This window comes from Sturnira hondurensis, unplaced genomic scaffold (assembly GCF_014824575.4).
Source record: "Sturnira hondurensis isolate 20B ecotype Veracruz unplaced genomic scaffold, ASM1482457v3 Scaffold0004152, whole genome shotgun sequence".
In the NCBI taxonomy this organism is placed as follows: Eukaryota; Metazoa; Chordata; class Mammalia; order Chiroptera; family Phyllostomidae; genus Sturnira; species Sturnira hondurensis.
Window position 1 is genome coordinate 6,250,489 of NW_028076783.1, and position 14,134 is coordinate 6,264,622.

The following is a 14,134-nucleotide window of genomic DNA, read 5'->3' on the forward strand; positions in this document are numbered from 1 at the left end:
TGCTCAGAGTCTCGGGTGAGACTCTGATGAACTGGGTGGGACTCAAACTCTCTGCCCAGTGTCATGCCCTCCAGCGCTTGGGAGAGAGGACCGAGACTGGGCTTTTCCTGCCTCTCCGGGCCTCAACCTGGCAGGCCCAGGCTCTGCCCGCACCGAGCCTCACTCCCTCCTGCTGGAGTGCTTCCTCCGGCTTTCCAGAGCTCCCATTCTAGCCTGAGCAGAAGAGCGTGGGCTCAGCAAACAAACAGGCTGGGGTTGTGTCCTGGCTGAGCTCTCATTAGCTGGTGTGGCCTCCCTGAGCTTCGGTTTCTTGTCTAAAAGTGAGGCTGTCGACACCTGCCTCCTGGAGCGTCTGTGAGGCTTCTGTGAGACAGCGGCTGCTCACACAGCCATCAGACCAAACTGTGAAAGCAGCCGGGGGCCCTCCATCGGGCCCCAGCCCAGCCCATAGCCCACCCAGCTCTGGCCCATAGGGAATCTTACTCACGACAGCGAACTTCTTGTTCAGGGCCATCTGCTCAGCCAGCACAGACTGGTTGTGGAAAAGGTGGGGCTGCATGTGGCTCCACATGTGGGGGAACCACCAGAACTCCTTCACGTAGGACAGCAGCAGGTCATCCCCAGCATCCTCAGCATCAGTACCTGCAGCCCAAGCACAGGCGGCTCAGCCCGCCTGGCCTGCCTCCCACAGGGTCCTCCAACCTGGGCTGATGTGCAGGACTGGGGCCGGGGGGCGGCATGGTGACCTCTACCCCCGCACCCCCACCAATAGCTTGGAACAGCTGCCGGGGCTGCAGCACAGGAGCGAACAGAGCCCTAGTCCAGGGCCCTGGATTTCAATCTAGGGCGCAACTTTGATGTACTCGGGGACCTTGGCCAAGACCTTCTCTGTGCAATGCAGGCTTCAGAGGCGATGGTCCCAAAGTTTCTTCCAGCTCTGATGTATCAGTTCCAATCCTATTCCTATTTTCTTATTGGGTCATTCATCTTTTATTTACTGATATGTTGGAACTCTTTGCACAAATATACACATACTGTTTAATTCCATCATGCACTTCCCTACAACCATCTCCAATACACTGCTAAGAACATCCAGAATGTGGGGGGACAACCCAGCATCCCTCTTATTTGGCTCTGGGGCTGTACTGTATAGCTGCCCCTAGAACTGCGGACTAACAGGGATTGGCCTGGAACTCAAGACAGGCTGTTCTTGCAGTGGCCCAAGCAGAAGGCAGCGAGAGGAAACGCTCACTGCAGGTGACACTCCGGGTACTCCCTCGGGCCAGTCCCTGAGGGCAGTGCGTGGAGAATGTGAGGAACTTGGAGGAGCCTAAAAGAGGAGAGGAGGCACAGAACAGGCCGCCCACAGTCTTCCACCTCAAGCCCAAGGACTTGAAAACAACTCGTGACAGGGCAGGGACAATTATAGGACACTTTCACTTTCTATGCTACACATTTCTATAATTTATTAACATTCAATCACATTTTTAAGCAGAAGTAGTATAAATCATTTTAAAAGGCAGGGGTGAAGGGGTGACAAGCAGGACAAGACGCTTCCCCAGGACACCGCAGCCTGCAGGCCGGGAGACTCAGTGGGAGCCATCCTGCGCTGCTGCTGTCCCCAAGGGCCACTGCCTGGGGCTGCAACTATTCCGTGAGCTGTTGGCTGTGGGGTAGGAGAGTGGGGAACAGGGATCAAATGCGCCACCAAGGTGGCCCATCACCTGCAGTGCTCTGAGCATCTGTCTGGACCTGAAGTTGCTAGTGGGGACATAGGCAGACCCACTTACCTGTGTGGAAGAATTTCCCTGAGTAGCCCAGGTTGAAGGTGAAGTTTGGGATGTGTGTGCGTAGTTCATTCTGTGTATCAAACAGTGCCTAGGAGGCAGAGGAGAAAGAAGGGGGTGAGGGGAAAGCCAGGAGCCCTGTCCCCCGACCCCACTGAGGGCCTGGAAGTGCTGCATTGCTACAGGACCAGCTAAAGTCTGCCCCCTGAGTGGGCGCACGGGCCCCACACCCACGACGCCAGTCCCTCATGGCCACCTGCACTGGGCTTCTGGCATGAGTCCTAGACTCCAGCCTGGCGTCCTTGAGAAGGTGTCAGTTTTCCCAACAGTAAAGTGGGGACAAAGGCATCTCCCTCATGGAGCTCTTCAAAGAATTTAATAAGAGGCTGCACGTTAACTGCCTGACATTTGGTCAATGATGAACGGCAGCATTGTAGTTCTGCCTGTGGTCACTGCCCCTGCAAGCCTTCTATCTCCACCTGTCAAATGCAGAGGATTTCTCCTCATAGGTGAAACCAAGGCTGATGTCAAAGGGCCATGGCCTTTCCAAAGATATACTGGACACCCAGCAATGCAACGTCCCCGCACATGGCACACCCAGTGCTTTGCAAGTCAATGAAGGGTTGTTGGCATTTCTGAAACAAACGAACGATTGTATTCTGGGGTCAAGGCTCAAAAATGTCCTTGCGTGACACAGAGGCTGCTAAGAGCCCTGCAAGAACCTGCTGTCCGAACACTTCGCAGAGCCAATATCCTGGCCCTGCTGGGGCCACAGACTGCCTGATGACATCCACACTCCAGCTGGGTGGCCTTGGGCAAGTCACTGCAGCCCTCTGAGCCTCAGTGTCCTGCTCTGTGAAATGAAGCTTAGAACAATGGCCACCTGGGGGGGAGGGGCTGCTATGAGGAGCCAGTGAGGCCCCACCCCGAATACACAGCTGCTGGTGTGTTGTTTGAACGGCACTGCACAGCCAGCCCCGTGCCCCTTAATGAGGCCACATTCACGTCTCTGAAAGAAAGGCTCAGTCATAGCCAGTGCTCAGGATTAAACAAAAAAAAGTAAAACAACTCTGTCCTTTTTGACTCACGAGGACATTTAAGGCAAATGGAACCCTGGCTGGTGAGGCGCTTTGCAGTGTGTGCTGAGCTAAGCGTATGGCAGAGGGCACTCCTGGTAGTATTCTTTACGGAACTCCAAACTGCTGGCCGTCCTCCCACTCCAAAAATGTGGAAAGTGGGAACTCAGCAGGGCACCCCCAGGGTTCCTGGGGACACGGTGAGCCTGGAGCCTGTCTTCCTCATGGGGGCCAACCCCGGACAGGCAGCAAAGACCTAGGTTACAGCAGGAGCCAGCAAGGTTGGGCCACCCGAAGATGATCCCTAGTGAAATCTCAGGAGGAAGCAGGCTTTCTGGGGCAGATCAAAGCAGTGCTGCCCTGTCCGGGGCCACTGCAGCCCGGAGGACTCAGAGCCTGGCCGTCTCACAAACCCCTCAGACCTCACCCAGCACCTCTGGGAGAGCCTAGGATGTCAGAAAATGGCCTGAAACCCTCCCAGCCACCTCGCCTTGTCATTTTATAGTTGAGACTCAAAGATGGGAAGGGACATGCCCAAGTCACCCAAGTGAGGGTCAAACTGAAACTTGATTCCCGATCCCCAGGACAGCGCCTGCTCTCCAACACCATCCAACCCGCCTGCTCTGCCCTTCTCCCAGAGAGGTGCGAGGAAGAGCAGAGCAGTTGCTCTCGACTGAGGCAGGAGAGTGGCACCCGGGCCCACCCCGGCCTTCCTTCCAACCCCCAACAGTGATTTCAGAAGGGTGAGTCGGCACAGGTGATCTGAGTTACTGGGGGGAGAAAAGCATTCCTCTTGGAAGTCTCTTTTCCAACCCTCCTGCTAACATCAAAAAGAAGTCTCGGTCAGGTGCTAACGTGCCTCCAATACTCGCTCATCTGGCAGAAGCGAGGACAGCAGCCGGGGCAACGGTGTCTCTGCACAATCCGCCCGCTCATTGTCACTGGAGTAATTGTTAGATTGTTACGCTGCCCTCTATGTATGGCAACCGGGTCTGCCTTCCCCACTTACACATGTGAGGGCCTTTCCTTTGTTAATAACCATGAGTAAAACAGTGAGTAGATGAAACTTGTATTTTAAGGATGGCTTAATGGTCTCAATTTGCAGGCTCCCGTTCAGTACTGAGCTGCGAGTCAAACTTCATTAGTTTGGTAAACACATTTTGAATTAAACATATACGTTCCACTATCCATACAGACCTCAGTTAAAATATGCCTTGTGTGAGATTCAAGCTCTAGTTCTAAGAGTTCAGTAGTTTTGGTACTGACACAAACATTTTTGAGAGTTAAAAATCAGCCCTGGCTGGTGTGGCTCAGTGGATTGAGTGTCAGCCTATGAACTGAAAGGTTGCTGGTTTGATTCCCAGTCAGGGCACATGCCTGGGTTACAGGCCAGGTCCCCAGTTCAGACAACCAATCAGCATGTTTCTCTTTCTCCCTCCCTTCCCCTCTCTCTAAAAATAAATACATAAAACCTTTCAAAAGATGTTTAAGAAAAAACCATGCCTGGATTAAACCATGCCTGCCCGGGCAACTGGGTCCCTCCCTCCACAGACATATTCTTAAGTCCCACGCTCCAGACAAAATCCCTCCAGAGCCAAGACTTCAGTGTAATGCTAAATGGCCTTACTTTGAATAAGGCAATTAACAAACCCCCCTGGCCAAGGGAGGGACAGCACAGGGGACACGCAGGCAGCAAATTCCTGATGCCTGCATGTCCCAGTCTGGCGCACGGGCCCTACCTTCACATCCTCCACCTTCATGCGAGTGCCCTCCTTGCCCACGAAGATGTCATCGATGTCCACGAGGATGTAGCGGTCCAAAGGCAGCGAGAGGCGCTTGCCCGTGAGGAAAGCCACGGCGTCCACAAAGACAAGCTTGTGCAGCCAGAAGTTGAGGTTGTTGCCGAAGAGCACGCGCTGGATGCCATCGTGCAGGCCCAGGTCCTGGACCACGGTGGCGTGCAGCGCAGCGTGCAGGCCAGCGTCCGCACCCAGGTGCGGGATGGACTCGGACGAGCGTGTCTTAGCCAGCAGCACTGGCTCGTAGGTGGAGTGGTTGGACTGGAACACGGTCCAGTCCTCGCCAGGCAGCACACCCTTCTCCACCTCGCTGGGCCGCGTCACATAGAGCAGTGGGGACCGGGGGTTGATGCTGCAGTCCTTCAGGCCCAGGTTCGAGTGCAGGAACAGGGGGAAGCCTTTGAGCTGCGCACTCAGAAGGCTGTTCTCGTTGGCCTGCAGTCGGGGTGAGGCAGGGAGGGGAGAGCAGCTGTCAGACCCGGAACCCCAGGGACCACACAGCATCTCAGGTGTGTGGGAAGTCAACAGGGCTGGTGAACCTTCACAGCAGGCTTGCGCATCTCTGGCCTTGCAAACCCAGCTTCACCTGGCATGACAATATACCAGCTAACATACACACCATCCTCACCAAAGTCAGGCTCGGGTTTGAGCGCCCTGTATGCAGGGGTGCTGGTGAAACTCAGTGACCCCTGTGATGGTGGCATTGCTATCATTCCCATTTCACAGATGTGGAGAATGGGGCCCAGAGATGTGAGGTAACTTGCCCAAAATCACAGAGAGAGAGGCCCAGCACCTGACAGCATGGACCCAACCACCTGCCCCACGAAGTTGGGTAACCTTTCTGTGCCTTAGCTCCCTCTGCTGTAAAAGGTGGCTGAGAACTCAGTAGATACCTCAAGGGGTGGAGGAGGAGGAGTGGACTGCTGGCAGAGTGCTTAGGACAGGGCCAGCACAGCACTGACTGTTCATTCAGCCCCCACATCAGCCCAGGAGGAAGGTGCCTTTGCCACCGCACTTCCCCAGTGAGGAAGCTGAGGCTTCGTGGGGAGCGCGGGCCTCAGTCACACAGCTGTCAGGAGGAGCCACGGTTTGCCGCCAGGTGGCTAGTCCCACAGCCCATACACCAGGCCACCAGACTCCATTTCCTGAGGTTCCCAAACTGCTTTTGCACACAAAACTTTCTTCAGGAGAAATCTGACAGGATGCCAGTAAATGAGATCAGAGAGGAGGTATCTACTGGGGGTGTGGAAACAGTGACGCTCCATCCTGCAGCATCCCTGACCCCCCCGGGTCCCGAGTACTCCCAAGGCCACCCCCTCACAGGGTCTGTCTGCTGCTGCCGAGCTCCCTGGGGACCTGCAGACAGCACCCCTGGCCCACACTTCTCTTCCCTAGGCTCCCAGCCTCTCAGCCTGCCTCTGGATATGGTGCAACTTGTCCTTGTCCCTGCACCAGTTCCATTCTGTCTTCCTGGCCTGGCAAACTCCTGCTCATCCTCCAAAACCCAATGCATATACCCTCTTCCCTGCATTGGCCTCCCTGGGACCACATTAAAGCCTTGGCTACAGCAACTTTTACCCAGGCTGCTGCATTCCTATCCAGGGTCTCTCTCTCACCAGCCTGTGCCCTCTTGAGGGCAGAGGCCATGTCATTTCCACCTTTGGGTCCCCAGTGTCCAGCACAGGCTTGACACCCAGTGGGAGCAAACACCTATTTGATGAGCAACTGACTTTTTAAACAGAATGAAAGAAGAACACACGGCTCTCCAGCGCCTGGCATGCAGCCACTGTTCAATGCAGGTTTCATTTGTTCACTCCACAACTCGTCACCGTGCTGGACACTGTTCCATGTCAGGGACACAGCGAGAAAAAACAGATGGGGTCCTTGCCCTCATGAACCTTGAAGTTGAGCAAGAGAGGAAGACAACAATCAAAACCGCAGAGATAAACACAAAAGGTCAACAAGGCCCACGCTGCACAGAGGAGGCCCACAGTTCTGGGACAGCAGATAACTGGCCACAGTCAACAGGTCCAGAAAGGCCTCCTGGACACGGACTTTCCTGCAGAGTGGGACTGGAAGAATGAGTAAACATCCACTAGGGGAGAGGTAGGGGCCAAGTTCAAAGAACAGCAAGTGCTAAGGCCCAGAGGCAGGAGAGGGCTCAGCACAGCCAAGGAGCAGTAGCAAGAGGCCAACGCAGAGTGATCACAAGGGAGAGAGGGTGCAGGGCCCCCGAAGGCTGCAAGCGGCAGCAGGAGCCATCAAAGACTCCCCCTCAAAGGGCTGACAGGTTCAATTTGCATTTTAAAAGGCCCATCTGGTTGGTGTGTGGAGAATGAGTGGGGTGGGGCAAAGCAACAGTGGACAAAGGGCAGCAAATGAGGCCAGAGAAGGAGGCAGGGTGGTGAGCAGGGCTGCCTGGAGCTGGCCTTGTGAGCACTACACAAGGGCACTTGGCTGTACCTCAGGGGGAGTCACAGCTGCCCAGAAAGGTGCCTTTTTCTAATTCCCACAAAGGCTCCGCAGGGCCCTGGCCATGATAAGGAGCCACATTTGATGTTACCAGTACCTGTAGTACCTACCAACTCTCCACGCTGTCCCCAGCTGGCCTCAATGTAGAACACCCCATCCAGAGAGGCCACCTCACCCAGCCCCAGGCTCCCCACGAACCCTAGGCCAGCCCTGGTTGAACAGGACTGCAAAGACGGTGGGGGCCAGTGACATTTTAGGTCCTGTCCGTCACCTGCTGTGGCCTGGGAGGTCACACTGGACCACAGGCACTGGGGGATCCCATTTCAAAGCCCCGACCCTGAGCTGACTGCCAGGCACTGACAACTCAGCCAGCTGCCCAGCTGGGAGACACTGAAGAAGGAAAAGCCAAGTCCCCTCCAGGCGGCAATGAGAGGAGCCAGCTGGGAAAGGGAAAGGGGAGCGTGCCTCACACCACAGGGGCCGGAGGCCACAGCAGGCCTCACCCCGAGGGGAGGGAACCTGCTTGCCTCTCAGCAGCCCTCAGGAGACACCAAATCCTCCCGTGTGGTCCTCCAGGCTGCAGGAGGAAACCCTGACCCAGGCACAGGGAAGCCTGGTGCAGGCTTGGTGACTAGCTGATGACCTCAGGAACCCAGGTGTCCTCCCCAGGCCTCAGGCCAGCTTGCTCTGCCATGCTCACCTGTGGTCAGATTAGAAGCACTGAGTGTGGCTGTCAAGTCTTGGCTCTGACTTACCAGCTGTGTCACCCTAGGCAGCCATGTAACTTTGCGAGCCTCATTTCCTCCCCTGGAAAGAAAGTGCCGCTTCACAGGGTAGTTGTGCAAGTCACTCATGGTAAGGCGGCAAAGCTTGCACAAAGTGAGTGTGCACACAGGAGGTCAGGCAGCCCCTGTCCACCCAGGAACTGGGCTCCTGACGAAGGCCTGCTCCCACTCTGAAGGACCCCACATGCCTTCAGGACTCCGAGCCACAAGACTAAGCGTCCCTGCCAGCTGTTTGCTGATGCAGAGGTAACAAAGTAAGACAGCTGCCATTTACTGAGTGGCCCCAGGGACCAGGCACGGTGCTCATGTATTCTGTCCACTGTCTTGCTTTATCTTCAACACAGCCCAATGAGGCAGGACCTGTGGCTGGCCCCACTTTGCAGATGGCTTGGGTAGTACCCTGTCCAAGGTCACTCTGCTTCTAAGTGACAAAAAGATCTAAACAAGGGTCTGGACTTTTATGCCTCTGTTCCAACACCAATGGGGATGGGAAAGTGAGTCTCCAGATCCGGGGCCCACAAACTGCCTGGGTTTGGCTGACCCAAAGCACAGGGCTAAAGCTAAAGCAGGTCTTGCAGAAAGAGTCAAAAGAAAAAAAAGTAGCTTGACCACCAGAGGGCGCATATAAGAGTAAAAAAGTCACAAGCTTCTGCTTAAAACCAAATTGGGTCCTTTATGCAATAGAATAGGAAGAGCAGGAAGACCTGGAATTGCCACTGACTCCACAATGAGACTGAGCATGCCCCTGCCCCCTCCAGGGCCTCGTGTTCACCTGCAGAGCAAGGAAGTGGGGCTAGACAGGATCAAGTTCTCTGTCAAACCAATTGTGCCCAGTCACCCTAGCCCACTGCTTGGTTCCCATAGACTGGGGGCTCTGTGCACCGGATGTGCCCTCTGATGCGAATTCTCCTAAATCAATGGTACCTGAGGTTCCTGAACTCACTGCACAATGGTTAAGACTAAGGCCTCAAGAGCCAGACGCCTGGCTTCCAACCCCGGGTCGGTGCTACTGGACGTGTGAGCACGGGCACATGTCTTCACCCCTCTTTGCCTCTGTTTCCTTCTCTCTGAGATCAAGATGATATCTACCTAGCTTGGAGGATGGCTGGTGAGTTAATTCATGCAAAGCATACAGGACAGGGCATGGCTCTGGGTGAGGACTCAAGAAATGCCAGCTATTCTGAAGCTTTCAGGCCTGGGGCTCTGACTTGATCTGAATGAATTTCTCAGCAGGAACAAACAGATTCCGGGAGAAAAGGAGAAACAGACCATGAAGACAGTCTGACATTGCGCCAATATAAAGCCATGAACCAGGTCAGTACTTCCCAGACTGACCCTGCGAGGTGCAGGGTTTTGTGACCAAGCCAGCCGGGGAACAAACCTCACCAGGGTACTCCACTGCAGGACTCCTGAGGGCCTTCAGTGACTTGGCCCACAACACCTTCACCAGTGGCAGAGCACCTGCTGCAGTAAGGCAGGAAAGTACACGCTGCAGGAAACCCGCCATTACACCGGGCTCCTCCCCGCACAGGGCCCGTACACAGGGGTGGCCACAAAGGCCTGGGGATGAATGGCCACCCGACAGTGAACATGGGCCCCTTCGGATCCACCTCCTGCTCCCCTCCACACTCATGTCAAGCAAGACCCGGCTCTGGGACCTATGCATTCGTTCCATGCTACCCAGAAGGGCCCTGGCCCAGAGGGCCACACGACTCTTCCCTCACTCCCTTCCAGCCACTTTATCAAGGACAACTCTCCCAGCCACTTCATCAAAAAACAGTCCCAAGCACCACACCCATTGCCCCACTGTGCCCCTGCCCTGCTTTGTTTCTTTTTGAAGGTGTCACTACCTGCCACACGGTATGTTTATTTGTTTACTGTCACCCACCCTAATCCACGGCAGTGAAATGTCCACTCCATGACAGCAGGGACTTGGCACATTTGAACCACAACTGTGTCCCCAGTACCTAGCACTGGGCCTAGAACAAATTAAGTGCTCAGTAAATATTTGCCAAACTGAGGGACAAATGCTCCCCAACACTCAACTGGAGTCCAAACCAGTGCTTGCTTCCATCGGACAGGTCAGAGTCCTCTGGCCAGCACCTCTGGGTGCCCCACACAGTTGCCCTCAACCTCCCCCTCCCCAAGGACAGTGTCTCCACGACACTTTCTGAAGGGATCTGATCCGGCAGCCATTCTTGGGGCCCCACAGAGCCCAGAGCAGCTCGCCTGCCCACTGGGACTTCTTTCTCCCCTTTCCCCCAATGCAAACTGGCTCGGATTCAGGAGGTACATACATCCCACGCTCTACCACAGACAAGAGGAAAGGTCCTGTGATCTGGAGCCTAAACTCTAAGTCTGGGTTCAAATCCTGGCAGACATGTACACATAACTTCACCCTCCTGAGCCCATCTGCAAAATGGAAACGACATACCCCATCCTTCAGGAGGACTGCGAGGACAGGTTTTGAGGGCCTAGCAGAGCACATCCTCTCCTACCTTGCACCCATGCCCGGGAGCCTCCTTCAGCTGCATGCCCGATACAGGCCAAGATGCATCCACAGCAAGCAATGCCGTGCCCCGTGCCCCTAATGAAACCTAATCCTTAAAAAGCACTTACTAGGCACCAGCACAGTCTGCTGCAAATGCTTCACGTACACTCGCCCACTTAACCTCACAGAAACCCTGGGAGGCAGGTGCTACCACTACACCCATTCCACAGATAAGAAAAGCCAGGCACTCAGTGAACGAGAGTGGAGACGGGACTCAAGCTTAGCTGGAGCTCTTGACTGCTTGGGGACCCTGCCCCCTGCATACCTTGAAGAAGCCGATGATGCCCACGCCATAGGCCACACAGTACTTGTCTAGTAGTTCCCGGTTCCAGGCATCCAGGTTGACGTACTTGAGGATGTTCTCGTAGATGATGAGGGCAAAGCGGCCTCGGCCCTTGTCGGTGAGTGTGGGCATGTCCCCCTTGCCTGGTGCGATCTCCGTGCGGTACTTGAAACGGCTTGACTCCAGGATGGCCACCACCTCCTGGCCCAGCTGGGAGTAGAGGCTCTCCACGAACACCAGTACCAGCGGGTCCGTGCGGGAAGGGGCGGCCGCCTGCACAGGCTTGAGCGGCAGCAGGCGGCTAGGGGCCACAGGCGGCGGGTCCCCACAGTCGGGCTCGGGGGCATCAGCCGAGGGCTCCAGGCCCCGCTTCCAGCCATATAGGTAGTAGGCGGAGACGAAAACGCTGAACAGGCAGAAGATGAACAGCAGGAAGAGGACGGCCTGCGGGGACACGTGCCGACACAGCCTGCGGAAGCGCGCCAGGGCGGGCATCCTGGTCCTCGAGACCGCGGCCCTGGCGGCCCGGCCTGCCCGGGCCACCCTGAGGCCCCCCGCAGGAGGAGATGCCGGTGTCGTCCACTGACCAACAAATTCACAGACACTTGTCAGGCGAGGCCTTCAGTGGGCAGCAGGAGTGGAGGACCAAGCCACTGGCCCTTCCTCCCAGCCAGGGGCGCCGTCCGCAGGCTGGTTGTGCTCCTTCCTTCCTCCACGCCCCTTTATGTCACCATGGCAAACCCCCACGTGGTCCTGTGCACAGCAGAAGTGCCCCAGGGCGTCAGGGCCTCCTGGGGGGACCGGGCAGCTGGAGGGAGGACACTGGCCAGGCCTGGGCGTGCCACATGCCGCTGGCTTGGTGGTGTCCCTGGGGCCAAGGCTGCAGAGAGAAGAGTCAGAAAGGGAAGAGTCAGAGTGTGGGCTTTGGGGGTCCACTGAGGGTAGATTCACAGGACCTGACCTAGACAGGCCCAAGTTCAAGTGCTGCGGCCCAGCCTGGCTGAACGATTTGGGCAAGCTCCTTAGTCTCTCTGAGTATCAGTCTGCCTCCTTGCGAAATGGGGCCGACGTTAGTACCCACCTCGTAAGACAGACTGAGGGATTAAGTCCAATGATGCATATAAGTCACTTACAGCAGCATCTGGAGTCTACAATGGCAGTTGCTATTTACTATAATTATCAGAGCCTAAGACTAGACCAAGAACACTCCAGAAGCAGGAAGAAGTGAGACAATAAACATTTCCCAGACCTGGAAGCTGGAGGTGGAATTCTAAATCTCACACGAGCATTCCCCTCAATTACCCGTAGTGCTTCCCCCCATTTTTCTCTCTGAACAGGCCCAGCAGCCCCATCTGTCAGATGAGAAGACTGAGGCTTGCGCAGAGCAGCCAGGCCAGAGCTGTGAGGCACCAGTGGCTTAGCCGTGCTAGGAGGCCCCTCCCAGCATCAGTGCCAGCATCTGCGAAATCACCATCCTGCAGTGCAGAGGAGAACCCAGTGGATGAGTGGGAGAGGCTGGGCACAGGCAACGCTTAAGAAACGGCAGCCGTCGCTGCTGTCTGCCCCAGTGCAGCAGGCACCTCTCCTCCTCAGGGCACGTGCCCAACCATCCACACACCGGGATCCCAAGGGACCAGTGGGCGGGGAAGCTTCTCCGTTGCTGGGCCTCTGTCCGCCCAGGCGGCCAGAACTCCGGGTTCTGTCCTCCCCCATGGCCGAGCGTGGACAGGCATGCCGCCTGGACTGTCTCCCTGGAGAGTTCATAAAGACCCCACATGCACACCCACTGCACTCAGGCCCCAACTCCAGCCCGTGAAGAGCAGCCCCCCACCTCAGCTTGAGTCTCTCTTCAACACGAGCCTAAGCAGCTTTGGAAAGCTAGCAGGACAGCACCCCAAGATAGTAGGGACGGGGACAGGGGCAGAAGGTTCGAGGGCCGGGGCTGGTGCAGCCAGGGAGGGAAGGCATACCTCAGACAGCCTCGGGGGTGAAAACCTTCCGAGTCCCCCCAGCTCCAAGGCTACCCGGTGTGTTGGGCAGGGGCACGGCACCCGGAGACCCTGGACTTCGTCTGAGGACCTTGTCCTACAGGCAGTGACTGCAGATGTGTATGAAGATTTCCCCACAGAAACACAATGTTTATCAATGCAGTTTATCAATGTATCAGTGCTGTTTATCAATGTATCGGTAAAGGGTGGCGCTTCAACAGCAAGTGCCCAACACGGGGGACTGCCTTTGGCAGTTGTGACGCAAGCGTGTGATGGCATCCCAGGCAGCCCTTCACAACAGGTCAGAGAAGACTTTTACTGACACAGACGTATGACCACCATGCCGACTATTGAAGCAAAAAGCAGGTATAAAACAGTATTCACCATTTAATTCAGGGTAAAAATGTTCATGCATAGGCTGGAAACTGGTACTAAATACAAAAGAAAAGTTAACAATGAATATCTCTGAGTGGTTTATATTGTTCTCTTTTTGTTTGTTTCCTACTTTCTACAAGAATCATTTATTTTTTGAAAATAAGAAAAATAAATGTTTCTGAAAGACATGCTCAGAAGTGAGGGGCGGGGGTGTGACACAGACACGTCCCGGACACCAGGTCGGCTCCTGGTTCCGCCGCCTGCGCTGTGTGACCCCACGAACACCCAGTGCCTCTCTGGGCCTCCTGCCAATCAGAGAGGGGTTGGGCCCAATGATCTCTGGGGACCCTTTCACCTCTGAGACCCTACAATTCAGCCTCCGTTATGTGCCAGCACCACAGGAATCCAAGGCCACCGAGAAAACAGGCACCTGCAGTGTTGGAGAGGAGTGTGCCAGTGGGGAAGGGAGGGCGTTTGAAAGACCTGAGTGAGGGCCGCCTAATATCCCTGGAGGGGGAAGACCCAAGGAAGGCTTCCTGGAGGAAGTGGTACCTGAACTGACCAGAACAATGAGTAACGCTGCCCAGGGGTGGGAGTGGGGAGGGGCACATACCACAGCCTGGAATTGAGGGAGTTCGGGGAGCTTTCCAGGGACTCCTCTAGTTAGAGCAGGAGAAAAGGGGTAAGTTTCCTGGGCGGAGTCAAGAGAGCAGGCTGACTGGTCCTATCAGTACCCAGGCTGCACCTGCGTCCTATAGATCACAGATAAGGGCAGCCCTCTGCCCTGCAGTCACCGTGAGCCCCACCCCTCGGCCGGGGCCAGGAAGGGATGCAGTGGGTGGAAGGCGGAGCTGACCCAGTGGTGCGCTGCTGCTCGACACCGAGGTGTGGAATCACCCAACCCCACTGCCCCGGCAGGCCAGGCGCTGTGGTCACTGACCCCCAGCCTGTTGCATTAACAGCCTTTCAGCGTGTGCACTAATGATGCCATCAGCGACGTCTCAGGCATCTGGGGGAC

The 14,134-nt window shown here is 55.9% G+C and overlaps 1 protein-coding gene across 4 annotated transcripts in view; it reads right to left on the minus strand.

Moving 5' to 3' along the window:
• NDST1 (N-deacetylase and N-sulfotransferase 1) overlaps positions 1-14,134 on the minus strand; it is a 57,118-nt gene that overhangs the window by 16,623 nt on the left and 26,361 nt on the right. For all 4 annotated transcript variants that reach the window (XM_037044896.1, XM_037044898.1, XM_037044897.1 and 1 more), the window contains exons 2-5: positions 10,736-11,633; positions 4,603-5,097; positions 1,791-1,878; positions 488-642 (exon numbers count right to left, since the gene is read on the minus strand). In XM_037044896.1, the coding sequence (XP_036900791.1) occupies positions 488-642; positions 1,791-1,878; positions 4,603-5,097; positions 10,736-11,248 (1,251 nt within the window). In that variant the 5' untranslated portion in view covers positions 11,249-11,633. The remainder of the gene's footprint in view (positions 1-487; positions 643-1,790; positions 1,879-4,602; positions 5,098-10,735; positions 11,634-14,134) is intronic.